Below are 16,761 nucleotides of genomic sequence, written 5' to 3'. Positions count from 1 at the left end.
AAATTTCTGCTCCTCTGCCGACGCCACTTTGTTGGTCCGTAATCCCTGCTCACTTGGACTGCCATGACAAGATCATTGACATGCTTATCCCCAGAAGGTAAAAGTGGCACACATTCAAAGGTCATTGGAGCAGGTGTGTGCCCAGGGTGGGGTGTCACCTTGGCTGGACCTCTGCAACATCGGGCAGTATCATAGCCAGATCATCCGCCAAGGGCCCAGTGGGCACTGCGGGGCCAGAATACTCTAACACATTTTTATATTTAGTTTTTTTGACAAATGGAGGAGGAAGGGGGCCTAAACCAGAATGTTGTCTAAGGCCCCATGGGGTTTGGGCAGTGGATCTGCCAGTGATTTTGGATGAGTTCTTCCACAGTGCCAGGTTACCATTAAAGCTATCTGTCTGTTTGTCATATGTGTACCCACTGCTGTTTGTTTGTATAATGTTTTGTTACTTAACATTCAATGTGGTGATTATACTGCAACTGGTATTAGTTAATAAAGTAGTGTTATAGTTGCAGTGAAATATCTGCCTATAGTGAGTGTCACAATACTGGATCTCCTTCTAGCTCTTTACTGGTAAAGAGAGCACCTGGACTTAACCAGGAATGACTCCTCCACCAAATTAGCACCAGACTTATACTGCACCCCTATTCCTTACCTGGTACTGGTAATGTGGGTACAAATTTGCACACCTTGGCATGTATTTTTCAACAAAAAATAAAGTATTTTTATTTACAAAATCACCAAGTGTCTATAGCACTTTTAAGTGTATTTCAATGACGCTGCACAATATTGTACATCAGAAATCTAGGCACACACAATACAGAGACCATATTTAACAAGCCATCCTGGGTACCATTTCCTAGGTACAAGTCATCAGATGAAGGGATCCTTTGCTCCTCTGCCAGCAAGACAGAGATCCAGCCCCAATCTCATCCAACGTTTGGTGGGCACATACAAGTGTAGGCATCAGAGGATGTAAGGTTTACTGTGCTACTGCGTAATCTACAACCCCTCTTAAACTATAGTCACCGTTTCTTGGTAGCACTGACCCTGCTGAAGAGCCTCAAACTTCCACTCCTATTGCAACGAGATGGAAACCAAGTCCAATATCTCCAGGCTGTGGGCAGGCTCAAAAAGTGATGTGGTCCATGTAGACTTCAGAGTTGCTGACACTATCCAACAGGTGCTGTATCCACTGTGTCAGTACTGTCCAGGTATAAGACAGCCATTGATTGGGCAAACTCCTCTTTTATCCCTGGTCCAGTTCCCACGTTGATGTGGCTTCATCAGGGCAGTCCTTAGATATCCAGCCATTGCATGATTGGTACCTGTTTAACAGAGAGGCTGAAACCTATCTTTCCCTGCACTGTGATAGCACACACCCTGATGACTATAAGTGACAGTAGCTCCATTAACATTAAGTCCCATAACCTACAGCAGTAGCACTGGGTGACTGACATACTTAAAGTGAATGGAATCCTGTGAGAGTTATTGGTAATATGAAGTCCCCAGGTGACTATAGCTCATTCATGCAAAACATACTGTATATAATTCAATATAATTTACAGACTTATATACTGTAGTGCCACACTGCAACATTTAAGAATACAAGAGTAAGTGCCAATGGTATTCTTCCCAAAGTGAGAAAGTCCCAGGCATGCTTACATTTTGTTAACAGTGCCACTTACCCCATTCTCATTACTATGAGGAGCCATTGTAGGGAAATTTCAGAGAGGTGTGGCGGAAGTGGAGCATTTATAGGAAGGCACTGCTGGAGTAAGCTTTCTACCAGTGGTGCTCATCAGTGTGGGAGCAACTTTGTAGATAGCTGGTTTGTTTGGTGTGCCACGGTTAAGGCTTGTCTGAGACTTGGTGTGTTGGTTGACATAAGCAGCCTGATTAGTTAAGGACAGTATAGATATAGGAGAGAGGGAATGTTTTATTGAAGATGAGAAGTGGATCTGGCCAAGATCATTTAGATGTCACTGTGTGCATGTGGACTTGGTTGCAGGCAGGGGAGCTTGAGATAAGGTGAGACTTAAGGGAAGGAGGTTGTTGTCGAACAGCAGGAAGTTGAAAAGGCTAGAAATGGAGCACAAACTGATAAAGATAAAGTCAAAGGAATATTCATCATAGTACTTGGGAGGTCAAGTCCACTGCGAGAGATCAAGAGAGGAAGCAAACAAAAGTTTTGTGGCAGTAGAAAGAGTGTGGGTTTGTTGAAATCACCTAGTAGGAGAATAGGTAGGTGAAAGGATAGGACATTTGTGATCCTAACAGCAAAATTTTCAAGGAGTTGATAGACCGGGTTCTTTGGTATAACTTTACACTATTTTAATGTGCCTTTATCAGAATACCGAGGTGACCACAGGCTATTTGCCCACAACGGCTGGTGGAGAGTGTACCTGGACTACCACACCAAGTCAGCCTGTCACCCGCCTCCAGTACTGCGGATGAGGGAACGTAATCTTATACTATCAGAGAAAGAAATGCTTAAGTTTATTAAACACAAAATCGACCTTTATGAAAGGATTAAATCAGTCACATTATACCAGTTGTAACATAACACACAGATTTCTTTATAGCCGACCCTGAGGTATCTGTTTTGGGCTCAATCCAGTGCTAGCAAGGTTCTTCTCAATGTCACCCCGCTTTCAGTATGCACAGAAATCCACAAGACTCGCAAGGAACAAAGGATGAAGGAAGAACATCGCTAGTCCTGGCAATCCTTTACTGTAATCTCCACTACTCGATCAGTCCAGTAGAAGCCATAACACATTGTCAGTGCTGACTTCCAGCTTCCACAATCTGACCGCTGAATCTGCCCTCCAGTCTCCAGACACAACTTTCAGCACTGGGCTGGTTATTCCTAGAGGGGGGGCACTCGGTTTTTTTTTTTTAGACCCCACTCCCTAGGAAATCTAGCCCAGTGCTGAACAGCCTGGGGTTGGTATGTCATTATGGCAGGGGGACCCCTGCCGCGTGTCCCTCTGCTATAGTGCCAACCACCCCGGCTGGTTTGTCTAGTGCAGGTTATGTGAAAATCGGGGGGACCCCACGCAAGTTTTTTCCAGATTTTCATGCACCCAGCAGTAGGGTTAATAGTGTCACGATCTGCCCTCAGCTTATGCATTACATGCTGCTTTGCATGGCAGCTCCTGCCTTTTTGTCCTATTATTGTATTGTATTGGCAGTACCTCCACTCACCAGAGGTGCTGCTATTGTGTGCATTAGGGGTTAAACCTTCCTGTTCATCAATCATTCCATGCACCTGGGTGTGGTCCATTTAAACCTGTTTCCCCCAGCACACATGGCTGGTTATTGTTGTCCTATTCTCATGTCATAGCCTGTGTTACCTGTGGATTCTTCCTCCTGCCTTGTTCCTCTGGTTCATGCTGCCTGGAGTCTGTTCACACCAGTGCTTCCCTGCATTAGCTGTATACCTGCTTGTTTCTGGACATTTATATTATTTCCTACATCAGCCTGCACCTGGTAATTATCACTACTCCTGACTACCTGTTGTTATACTTGTCTGCAAATAAACAGAGTGTTTTCACCATACTCCTAGCTGTACTTCTGTTTGTAACCGCGACAAATAGTGCCCGGACGAGGGGACCCAATGCTTTTTTTTTTTTCTTTCTTTCAACATTTATCTATTTTTACACTTTTGACAGCCGCCGGACCTCCGGCTGTATAGACAGGGAGTGTAACAGTGATGTGTTTACTAATCTCACAGCTTGGAAGCAGCGTGTTGTATCTAGAGATTTTTAAAGCAAACTCAGGAGATCTCTATTGATTTGGGAAATGGCGATTTTGACAGAAACACATCTCTCTCACTTTAATACATCTGCAAGATGAAACACCCGCGAGAAAATTGCGGGATATTCAAAATCGGAGCTTGATACATTTACCCCACGGGGTCTGATGACACTATAGGAAGACAATAATATATTGGAAGCCCATCACTGCTCTACTCCCTGTACTAAAAAAATCAATATAAACTGGGTATACTACATAGACATCAAAACTGTAACTGCGCCATCTAGTGGTCAGTTCATGGGTAGCATTTTACTTAACATTGACAAATAATAGTTTTTGCATAGTGCGTCACTTATACAGTGTAGCACTGTTAAATCAGCCAAATGATTTATACTATATTGTTTATGTTGTTTTCAGAATAAGCAATTGTTCATTGCCATGAAGCTCATGTTATATTAGAACTATTGTATTATATATAGAGATGGGCGGGTCCGGTTCTCCGAGAACCGAACCCACCCGAACTTTGGGTATCCGAGTACCGAGCTGAGCAGCTCGGTACTCTCCCGCCCGTTCCGAATCCAAATCGAGGCCGAACGTCATTGTGACGTCGTCGGATCTCGGGGCTCGGTTCTCGCGATACTTCAACTTTATAAATACACGCCTCCACAGCAATCCATCGCCATTTGACAGAGGGAGAGAGCAGGGTGTAGTCATAGGCTAATTAGAGCAGGGACAGAGAATACAATATTGTTCTTGCAATTGCTCTAACCAAAATCGCTAGTGCAGAGAGGAGGATAGAGGTTTATTATTTTTTCTTCATATTTGGCACTCCCCAGCGCTTTTGGGGTGTCCTCCCTAATTGTGCATTAATATTTCTGGCTGTCAAAAGTCATATCTGTCAGCAGTATCTACTAAATAATTTTTAGCACTCCCCAGTGGTTTGCGCTCAGAATGGATTCAAAGCAGTCCACATATGATCTGAATGAGCAACCAGGTTCTGTCACCAGTCCTGATGTTAGTGTTCCCAGTACGTCATCTGGCCAAGGCGATGTCAAACAACAGAGTGTTTTCAAATTAGTGCAAAAAACAAAAACCAAAAAAAAATTTACTGTATTGAAGCGAAAAAGAAGTGTAACTGAGCAAAAGTTAAGTGACGATAAAAAAAAAATTGCAAGCATGCCATTCTACACACGCAGTGGCAAAGAGAGAATGAGGCCTTCACCTTTGGCTATTAGTGGCAGATCCCAAAAAGTTACCCAGCCTACAATTGGTGCACAACTACTGTTACGCGTCAAAGCCGAGCTGCAAGATAACAGTGAGGCATTACAGGAGAATATTTGCTCTGATTCACAAATGACAACAATCCCTGTGGAGAGTCCATCCAACAGTGGGATGTCTAATTGTGAGCATTCTGCTGATGTGTGCCTTAATAGCCCGAGTGTAGCCGGTGATACCCAAATTGAGGATGCCACTTTGGAATTAGAAGAGGATGAGGGGGAGATTTGTGTAGGCGACGAGGGCGCTAATGAGGATGTTGATGAGGATGAGGTTGTTTGTGTAAGTCCTGCACCAGTGGCAGCAGTTCTGGCACGTGACAAGAAAAAGGCCATTGTCATGCCTGGGCATAAAACAAAAAAATCCACTTCTTATGTGTGGAATTATTTCTACCCAAATCCAGACAACAATTGTATAGCCATTTGTAGTGTATGTGAAGCCACAGTCAGTCGAGGGAGGGACCTTAACCATCTTGGAACCTCGTCTATGTTACGCCATTTAACGAGAGTTCATGGCAAAGTGTTGGGAAAAGCTGAAAGTTCTTCCCAAAAGAATACAAGCACTCCCTCATCAGCTAAGACCCTCCGCTCACCGACATACCGACGGCTACAAAATACACCCACCACACCATCCTCATCAATATCCTCAGTAGCGCTCGGAGTTAGCCCGGCATCCCACTTAAGGCTGGATGACTCCGGCACTATTATTGATTCCTCTGAAGAAAGCGTTAGTCCTGCTGCTGCTGTTGCTGCTGCTGGGGGTGAATCGTCATCCCAGAGGCAGGTTAATAAAATGAGCAGTCCTACATTTCAGCAATTAACTGTGAAACAATCATTTGCGAGGGGAAGCAAATATGACAGCAGTCACCCAGTCGCCAAGCGAATCACAGACGCCATGGCTGCAATGTTAGTGTTAGATTTGCGTCCAATCTCCACAATAAACGCAGCTGGTTTTTCACAGTTAATTGAGGTTTTGTGTCCGCGTTACAGAATTCCATCGCGACACCATTTCTCCCGTAAAGCTATTCCACAACTATACCAAAAAGTGTGTAAAAATGTAGAGATTGCGCTGAAAAATGCCATTCTGCCCACTGTTCACTTAACCACAGATATGTGGACAAGTGGAAGTGGCCAAACCAAAGACTATATGACTGTGACAGCCCACTGGGTTGATCATTCACCTTCACCAGCAGGAACAGCAGCAGCATGTACACCACTACGTAACATTTGTCACAGGCAGGCCACTCTTTGTATCACCGGCTTCACTAACAGGCATACGGCTGATAATTTGTTACGCAAACTGAGAGATGTGATTGAAGCATGGCTTATACCACTCGGACTCTCCCCAGGGTATGTCATTTCAGATAACGCCAACAATATAGTGCGAGCATTACAGCTGGGTGATTTCCAACATATTCCCTGTTTTGCTCACACCATCAACTTGGTGGTGCAGAGCTTCCTACGAAATAACCGTGAGGTGCAGGAGATGCTTTCGGTGGCCCGTAAAATTTCAGGCCATTTCAGGCATTCAGCCACAGCATGTAGGAGATTACAGCAGCTCCAAGAGCAGTTTAACTTGCCCTGCCACCAACTTAAGCAAGAGGTGGTAACTCGGTGGAATTCCACCCTGTACATGCTTCAGAGGATGGAGGAACAGCGCAAAGCCATCCAAGCATATTGCACAAGTCATGACATTGGGAAAGGAGGGGGGATGTATTTCACTCTTGCACAGTGGGGAATCCTTTCAGTGCTGTGCAAGGTGCTGAAACCATTTGAAGTTGTGACATGTGAGGTCAGTGCAGACTCTGCTAGTTTGAGCCAAGTCATTCCTTTAATTAGACTATTGGAAAAGCAGCTTGAGAAAATGAAGGAGGAGCTGAAAGCAAGCAATTCAGCAAAGTATGTTGGCCTTGTCGATCAAGTACTTAATTCGCTTCACAATGATCCTCGAGTTATTAAGATCTTGAACTCGGATCAGTACATTTTGGCCACTGTGCTTGATCCAAGGTTTAAAACCTACATTGAGTCTTTACTTGTAAATGAGCGAGATGTGAACTTTTGCAAGGAGCTATTGCTCAGCAAGTTGGCCGCTGAACTGGGCCTCGGCTTGACGACGTGTCCTCCTTCACTTTCTCAAGCTGTTGCTCGTAAAAAATTAAATTTCCAAAAAAGAAGCAGGGAAGACACAGGGGGCAGACCAGAACAATTTAACATCTGGGCTGGTTTGAAGGATTTTTCAAAAAAATGTGTCACTTTGCCCATAACTCCATCCAATATGAGTATAAACATGCAAAGGATGGTGGAGGATTACTTTCAAGAGGTAGTTGATATGGAAATGTCAGACAGTCCCTTTCCTTACTGGGAAGAAAAGCAGGCCATTTGGAAACCCATGTACAAACTTGCTTTGCAATACCTAAGCTGCCCACCCTCCAGTGTGTACTCTGAACGAGTGTTCAGCACAGCAGGGAACTTAGTCAGTGATCGCCGTAGAAGGTTACTTCCCAAAAATGTGGAGAAAATGATGTTTATAAAAATGAACTACATCTTCCACGAGGAAGGCCTTCACCATCCAAGACATCCAAGCACTGACTGTTCTCTAATGGCGGATTCAAGCGGCGATGAATTGATAGTCTGTGATGATGACGTACACACTGATGAGGGTGAGGATTAAGCTGAAGATGATGCCGATAACATCTTTTTAAAACTTTCTATGTAAGTGTAGGGTGCAATCTACCCCCAAAGAGGAAAGGGACTTGTGGCATTTCCATATCACATACCATCTTGAAAGGCTGCTGTTAGGGCAATTTATCCTTAAGGGTAGGGTGTCATAGACAGAGTGACCCTAAACTGGCTTTGTCCATTTTTCATAATATTGTACAGTCTATAATGGCTGAATTTTTGGGTATTTTATACAAGTGGAGGGGGGCCTAGAGAGACAGAAACCAAACTGGCTTTTTCCATGTCAATTAATATTGTACAGTCTATAATGGCTGAATTTTTTGGTATTTTATACAAGTGGAGGGGGGCCTAGAGAGACAGAGTGACCCCAAACTGTCTTTCTCCATGTCAATTAATATTGTACAGTCTATAATGGCTGAATTTTTTAGTATTTTATACAAGTGGAGGGGGGCCTAGAGAGACAGAAACCAAACTGGCTTTCTCCATGTCAATTAATATTGTACAGTCTATAATGGCTGAATTTTTTGGTATTTTATACAAGTGGAGGGGGGCCTTGAGAGACAGAAACCAAACTGGCTTTTTCCATTTCTTTACATATTTAACTATAAGTGTAGGGTGTAATATACATTCAAAGACGATGGCTGCATTGCCAATATGCATAGATGGAGAGGAAGACAATCTGTTTTGTGTGTAGAATAGGCCTACCAACGAAGAATTAAACTGTTTTTTTGGATGATTTATTACCTCAACAATTAGATTACTTGTCTCTAAAACAGTTGGAGCACTAAATTGGGTTAATTTAGGCCCAAAAACATGGATTTTTCAAAAAAATAGCAAAACAAAACCAAACAAAACCAAAACTAAAACCAAAACACGCAATGGCGGTTTTGCAAAACCAAAACCAAAACACGACGGTAATCCAGATCCAAAACCGAATCCAAAACCAAAACACGGGGGTCAGTGACCATCTCTAATTATATATGTTTGTAAATGAAACATCTGCTTTTGTCACCAACCTGTAGCCAATGTCATCCCAGCCACGATCCTGCTGGTGGAATCTCTGCATGCTGCGCATATCTGCCGCACAATCCTGGAAGGAGGCACAAGGCTTTGAGGGCTCGTAGGTATGATGAATATAGATGTTGGCCAGAGGTGTCTGCAGGGGAGTAGGGGTCCCTTTATATGGCTTGGCCTCCCACATGCAGCGAGGTATTACTGCGGGACACTCTGTAAAGCAAATACAAAAAAGAGTTACCTACTACTTTTCCATAACACCACTTCTAAATTTCCACTTTGACCACTGCACACACCTGATTAAAATGAATCAATTACCATAAATAGGGGTAGACCAATTGAGTCACATGATTCTAGTATAAATATATTGCAGATAAGGATATGTGATCTATTATCAGAAATGCTTGGGTTTTTGTTAATGAAATTTGGAGCACCATGCCTAAATTAAAATGAAAAATTGCACACTGCGTCTGGCTTTCCGCTTCTGAATAAGTTGTTTAGCACTGCTCCTCACGGTGACTGTAGGAGGAAACACCTTATGATCATGTCTGTGTATAACATTATCATTTAGCAGTAACATCTATTTATCATTTTCTTTCTAATTTTCGGAACGGAGTTCAAATTCTATTTTAATAACTGTTTGCAATAAATAGCATAGTAGCTATGCTATTTATTGCAAACAGTTATTAATACCTTTGCCAGATACTTAAAATATTACATTAAAACAATAAAGATTACAAACAAAACAATTACATGTAGGGGCCTATTTATGAAGGACTAAAATATACCATATGTAATTATACTTGCCATTTACCACACCTAAAACTACCTGCTTCAATTCACGTATACCATAAGTGTTGAATGTGTGATCTGCAAAATCAAATGAAATTGCTAAAATCATCTTTAAAAACAATTACATTGGAAAAAAAAAATCTGAATGGAAATTGTATTCTAGAATTGTTCCATTGACTTTAGTGACAGATGTTTCCCCTTGATTTCAATGGTAAGAGTTTCCCTATAGGTAAGACTTGATCTGAGCAGGCAAAACTTTTCAGCGATATAAGTGATTGGAAGAATGGCATTATCTACATATAAATATTTTATAATTAGGTGGAAATTGCTATTGATTAAACCTGATCAATGTTTGCAAAGTATGCTACAATTCTGTAGAGAGCTCAAGAGTATTTTAAGACAAAAATAAAGTTGTGAAACTAAACTGGACTTTGAAGTTATTTTTTTACTCTCTCCACCAAGCATATATCTAGCTGGGCCCTTAAGTCTGCAAACATTGGTGCGTCTACATTATGGGCAATTCCCAAAATCTGGATGTAGATGTGCAGCTATGTAAACACTACGTAGACAAATAGACACATCAGCACATTAAAGAAGGCATGGACATCCATTTATAGTGTAAACAGGAGTTCAATTGGTTTTTAAGTCAAGTATATTTTCCCCTTTAAACACATGGGGCCTGATTCATTAAGGAAAGTAAAGAAAAAAATGAGTAACTTTGCACCTTGGCAAAACCATGTTGCATTGGAGGGGGAGCAAAATTAAAAATGTGATCTCAGATTTATAATTGGGATAGAGCATGTCCTAGATCAATTTTAAATTTCAGTGTAAAAATAAAGCTATCAAGTATTTGTGTGCTACATGAAAAAAACAGCCAGTATTTAACTTCTGTACAAAATAATAAACTAATATGCACCCCTTGCACTGTAGCATGGTGGTTTTGTCGAGGAGAAAACTTACAATTTTTTTTGTCTTTCCTTAATGAATCAGGCCCAATATGCATAGAAAGCTTTATCTGGTCATCGCAGTGACTGTGCAGTAGCATCAACCTCTGCTGAGTCCAAGGGTCCTGGGGTATAATTTCCAGGGACACTTCTGTTCCATGGGTGAATTTAGGTACAGAATATTCTGTACGGAACTGTCTAGATGGATCTTGGTGCACTACAGTTTCCATCATTATACGTTTAATAAAACCATAATTAGATATGCTCTAAATTAGTTTGAAGTGGCTCTTCAAACGGAACATGTGCATGTTCTCGAACTATAGATAGACCTAAAGGTTTTAGCTAAATTTGAGCATTGCAAACAGGTTCCATCTTGTAGTTTAAATGGTAACATTCTTCATAATTTTTTTTAACGTTTTTACATGCGAATGGTGAATTGGAAATCAAGCACAGTAATATTAACTGTTTGAATTAAAAAATCTTTTAAAACACTATGAAATGTAGCCATTGAAGCTCGAACAGACAGAAAAGAAAACTTTTTATAGTTAATTTCTGTCATATTTCAACTAAGACCTATTAATGTGAACGTCAAACCTGAATTTCAAATTCCAGTTAACTGCTTAACAGTTATAAAATACCATTGTGATGGAACCAAACTCAATCTAGAAAACTAGAGACATGTCCAGGAAATTAAGGACATTTTGTGTATTATACCCAAATATCGCTCCTCAAACTCTCGGGCCGCTGCAGCAGCAGTGGTGTTAAGAAGGTTATCTGTGATGTGATGAAGTCCGCAACTTGCCGCATATTTCCTGTAGCAATCAATGCCTCTGTGTATCTCCTCTTCTAACTGTCCCTCCTCTAGCAGAGCTTGGAAGTTCTGCCTCCTGTACGAGCTCATTGTTGGCTTCCCCCAGTAGTATGACTGAATTAGGGAACTCATATTCTGGGTCTCATTTGTCATCATGAGCCCCAGCAGAGTGCCATCCAATGCACCATTGACATAGGCCATTGTCATGCCATTTCTGGAAGGGGCACCTTGTAGCTGGAAGTATTTGGGAGCAGAGATGGAATCCCAGCACCCATCAGTGACATCTAGTGGTGTTTCCAGAGAGACTTCAGGATCAGCAAAGCCCATCCCTAATAAGATTGCGAGGGAAGTTGGGTGAATACTATCACTGCCAGTTGCAAAGCTTGGCCTCTGCTGATCAGAAGAGGTTGAGTTTTGTGGACAAGGGTGTTTTCCCTCAGCACCCTGTGTCTCATGTTCCAGATTCTTATGTGAACATTCCGCATGCTTCCAATCACAGTCGGTTTTCCACCCCCTGATCATTGCACCAAGAAGAGGTATTAATGCCACAGTGCTACCATCAGGGGCCAGAACAACTCCTTGTTCATGCCATCCCATGTCTTCTGATCCTTGAACCTTGTGAGTCAGCAGAACACGGGTGAGAGCAGCCAGTTCGTCAGAAAAAAACTGAAGGGAGCAGAATGGCGGAGTGATAGCAGAAAGGAGGTGCTGAGCGAGATCCCTAGCGGAGGATCCTGGCACATTGGCCTCTAGCTTCTGTACAAGGCCAAGAAATGTTTTCATATTAATAACATGACCTAAAAAAGGATTGAGAGGTAGATCATCAGACTGTGGTGTGAGAGAAGAAAAATGTGAATAAATTGGTTACAAAAAATAAAATAAGAAATATCTCTCAAACATTTTACATTACCAAAAACGGACACTTAGGGATAGATTTACTAAACTGCGGGGTTGAAAAGGTGGAGATGCTGCCTATAGCAACCAATCAGATTCTAGCTATCATTTATTTAGTACATTCTACAAAATGACAGCTAGAATCTGATTGGTTGCTATAGGCAGCATCTCCACTTTTTCAAACCTGCAGTTTAGTAAATATACCCGTTTGTGTTAGAAAAGTTTTGTTAAGTGTTAGTAGACACATCCACTTGGCACATTTCACTATAAAAATTCACATAAAATACAGTTCATTATACAGAGACAAACACCAAACAACACTATGAATAAAACATAGAGAATGTGGATGCTGTGATATTATACTTGGTGGCCAGTGGGATTTGATTCAGACTTGCGGGTGGTTTGAGCACAAAACAAGTTGGTTGTGGATACTCTTCTACTGCTTTCCGTGCAGACAGTTCTTATTAGTTACAATTAATTGGGTCAGAGATATAACAGAGATAGAAAGAATAGTATGTTTTATCAAAACAAATGGAAACCCTACACTCACATAATAGAGGTGCACCAAATCAAACATTTATCACAGAGTCTAACAAATATTATGGAGGTCTTTTCTTAAGTGTACTCAATGAGCACAGAATGCTTTGGTTTGGCACTGGTGTGTCTTGATGGCCCATCCAGCCCATATCAAAGTACATGACTTCCCTCTGCACCCAGGAGATGCCTCCGCAACCTAGAAGTGTGCTTAGGTGTGTGGAGGGACAGGAACATTAAAAGAGGTGCGCTGAACAAAACTTCACATCGCGCTCCAAACTCCAACCACTTTAGAACCATCCTATCAATAAAATAAACTTTTCAGTGGTTCCCCTAAGATACTGCCTCATTTATGGCTCAAATGAATCATGTAAGTGAGGCAACATGGAAGCGTAAAACGAGTCCCACTAAAAGTATAGGAAGATACCTGAGGGCTGCCAGCTCTAAGCTGGTTCACTTTCATGATATGTAAATGGCCATGCGCCCTCCAGCACAGGAAGGGACGTCCCTAAAATGCACCCTATTTATGCCATTTCAATAATTTTAGTCCGTAAAATATAGCTCTCGCCACATTCAGTATATCGCCCAACTCCTCGCCACTGCCTTGTGATAACCTCTACTCCTCCACAAACACCACCGTTCTCACTAATACTTGCAGAGGAGGCAACTATTTTGCGGCCTTAACCAATATTCATATGAAGTCAACATTCTTTCTAAAAATGATAATTATCAGATCAGATCAAATCTGATCAGTCTATTCTGGGTGTGGCTTGGAACATTTGGGCAAAGAATATTTTTGTCACACTTTTGCTTTCAAAAATATATTCTTTCTCTAGGAAACAGTCCTAAAATTGAAGCATAAACAGTGAACTGATAGACTGCAATGCCATGATTATTGGCTAAGCCTCTTCCCTCCTGTTCTCATTACCTGTAAGTTTTGCTCACCACTACACTGCTAACCTCCTCCTTAGCTCTCTGCCCATTGACTTCACTCCTCCATTGTCTTTGCACCACTTTCAGTGGCTCTAAACCTGTTAGTTGCACCCACGCTAATGGGCACGGATTGCAGCCTGTGCTGAATATATCCCTTGCACCTCAGTAGCTGTGTTGAAAGTTGCAGTGTTATTTGTTGTTTTCCCTCTGTACAGCACTGCAGACGTCATGTGACACCCTATAAATAAAGGTTAATAATAATAATAATAATAATAGTAATAGGCCCTCAAAATGCTTGCCTGTATTGCATGTTGGCTGCAAGTGGTGTGAAGAAAAGAGGAGGAAAACAGAATTAGCCAGCTTAAGCTCTTTACCTGTTACTTACTGTGATGAGGAGCTGCTGATAAACACCAAGGGAGCATGAGGAAGCAGATGATATACCAGCCAGCCATATTTATGTCTACCTGCAGTGTGAGAGAAACATGTGTTAGGAGTCTGTCCTTATCCTGAATTTCGTCTCCAGTATCTCTGTTGTGCTACCAGAGGTGCTGCTGTTATACCTGGACAGTTTCTCCTTGCCTGCAAGTGGTTAAGCCCTCATCATCTGATCTGGATCATGATCACCTGCGTCTGGCCTTTTTAAGACTGCCTTTTCCCACAAACTGGTGCCAGTTCGTTTGTCTTTGCTGCTGCTGGTGTCTCTGTGAAACTCCTGTTTGGATCCTGACTTCTCCCTGGCATTTGACTCCTGCTTTGTTCCTACAATTTGCACCTCCTCTTGTGACTCAGACCCCAGCTATGTTTGACCTTGCTCATGCTTACTCCCTGGCTTTGTTGTGGATCTTCTGACTTCTGACCCTGGGTTGTCTGACCATCCTTTTGCTTGATTCTCCCGTGTATCATCTGATGCCTCCTGGCTAAACCTGGTAACCTGAATCTGTACTTCACCATTTGTACCTGGTAATCCAGTGTCCCCTGCTTCATCTGCTAAACCTGGTTATCCAGTTATTCTGCTTCATTTGCTAAACCTGGTCATCCTGCTACTCTGTAATGCTATTCACCTTTTGTTTCTAGGATTCTGCATTTAGCCATTAAACCTGCAATTTCTATCTTCAACCTGCTGTTTCTATTAACTATGCTTGCCATTAACCATTCACTGCACCTATTTATTATCTGTGTGATCTGCGTTCAATTGTAAAGACATTCTGTTTTCACTACCACAACTCTGTAGTATTCCTACTGGGAATCCAAAGCAACAAGGTACAAATAATGTTTATTTGTCCATTTTGAATTTTGTCTCATTATGGACCTTCCTATATTTATCATCCATTGTCAAAGGAGAAAGTTGTATTTATCACCATTTATTAACACAGGGGCCCAGCATTGTCAGTAACCTTGTCTTCTAATTGTATACTTATTTTGCATATTTGCCACTCACCGGACTGTGAGTGCCATTTCTCCTGTGTTCAGGAACCGTGGCCGTCCGCCATCCTGAGGGTCTGCGCATGTGCAGCCCTTATTAAACCTTCAGTACCTGTTGCTTTTAATTGATTGGATGATCAGGCAACCCTCCCTATTTAAACCACCTGTGATCATTACCTGGTTGCCTGATCTTGGAGTCTCATTCCCCATGAGCCTCTGAAGGTGTTCCTGTGTTTCCTCGTGTATTCAGCTCCAGCTGATTCCTGTTTACTGCTATTGTGGTTTCCAGACCACTTCAACTCTCCTGCACTCAGCTGATTCCTATCTGCTACTACTACCGGACTCCAGTCCGCCTCAACTCTCCTGGGTTCAGCGTGTCTGCTCTCCGCTGCCTCCGTTACTACTGCAGGGCTCCAGACCGTCTCAACTCTCCTGTGTTCATCGTGTCAGCTCTCCACTGATTCCTATCTGCTACTGCTGCCGGATTCCAAACCGTCTCTACTCTCCTGTGTTCAGCGTGTCTCCTCTCCGCTACCTTCGCTACTACTACCGGATTCCAGACCGCCTCTACTCTCCCGTGGTCAGCGTGTCTTCTCTCCGCTGCCTCCGCTACTACTGCCGGATTCCAGACAGCCTCAACTCTCCCGTGTTCATCCTGTTTCCAGTTTTACTTACTACTGCTTCCTGAGTATTGCTTCGTTGATACTGGATTACCTGCCGTGCGCTGCACCAACCTGATTACCGCTTCCATCCTCCAGTGGTCTCTCCTCCTGCCGGCCTTCAGCCTTTCAGGTATCCCTGCACGCCTCTCTGACAGCCTGCTCTCCTGAACCGCGGTATGCATACTTTCCATTGACTTTGCTTTTGTATTGCATATCCGTCTGGACTGTGTTGTGTTCATCTCCGGAGTCTACTATCCACTGTAGCTATTGTTACCATTGACTTTGTTTCCTATTACCTGGATTGCTATAGTGACTTTGTATACTTCAAGCAGCGCTTGTCAGTTATTATTGTATTGTGGATATCATCGTGGGATCAAGTTCTGTGTGCCCCGTGTATTCTCTGCATTACATTCATCTCCTCGTGCCCCTTCTCGCATATATATAGCAGTGGTACAACTTGCTGACGCAGACCACTGACTCCTGTTTCCCTGTGACACCAGTTTCAAGTACCCTCTCACATAAGCAGTGGTACAACTTGCTATACGCAGACCACTGACTTCCCGTTACCTACTTGCACCTGAAATCCATTCCTTCACTATAGACAGCGGTACAACTTGCTATACGCAGACCACTGACTCTCCTCACGTTTACTTGTCCATCTGGTTCCTCGTGTACATACATCTATTCATTACCAGTTGCTGCTAGCCATAGACTTTCCTTGAGCATTCTCTCACCATCTGCTGATTCTCCTGTTCTGTTGTCACCCTGCTACCAGAGAAAAATAGTACCAACTATATTATTCTGGTAGGTCCATCATCTGGTGATATCCTGGGCAAAGACTCTTAGTGCCCGTGACAATATTAACCATATAAACTGTTTTTATCAGTTAGGAGATTGAGTGCAAGGTATCAGAAACACTGCAAATATTAAAAATGTTTCAAACATTACAGTAAAATATATGGGAAACTGGCATAAAATGCAAAAGGGGCAATTATGAAAACTGATGCATTAGGTTATTGTTTACCTCTCTTCACAAATGT

The 16,761-nt window shown here is 42.4% G+C and overlaps 1 protein-coding gene across 2 annotated transcripts in view; it reads right to left on the bottom strand.

The window, feature by feature from the left end:
• Window positions 1-16,761, bottom strand: part of PGLYRP2 (peptidoglycan recognition protein 2) — a 52,162-nt gene that overhangs the window by 3,849 nt on the left and 31,552 nt on the right. The window contains exons 2-4 of one of the 2 annotated variants that reach the window (XM_075206960.1): window positions 14,023-14,101; window positions 11,180-12,073; window positions 8,732-8,942 (exon numbers count right to left, since the gene is read on the bottom strand). In XM_075206960.1, coding sequence (XP_075063061.1) covers window positions 8,732-8,942; window positions 11,180-12,073; window positions 14,023-14,089 — 1,172 coding nt within the window. In that variant the 5' untranslated portion in view covers window positions 14,090-14,101. The remainder of the gene's footprint in view (window positions 1-8,731; window positions 8,943-11,179; window positions 12,074-14,022; window positions 14,102-16,761) is intronic. The other variant, XM_075206959.1, reaches the window with a different exon arrangement.

Source organism: Mixophyes fleayi, chromosome 4 (assembly GCF_038048845.1).
Source record: "Mixophyes fleayi isolate aMixFle1 chromosome 4, aMixFle1.hap1, whole genome shotgun sequence".
Classification (NCBI taxonomy): domain Eukaryota; kingdom Metazoa; phylum Chordata; class Amphibia; order Anura; family Limnodynastidae; genus Mixophyes; species Mixophyes fleayi.
The sequence above is the reverse complement of the archived record's forward strand: the minus strand, read 5'-3'. Positions and strand labels throughout refer to the sequence as shown.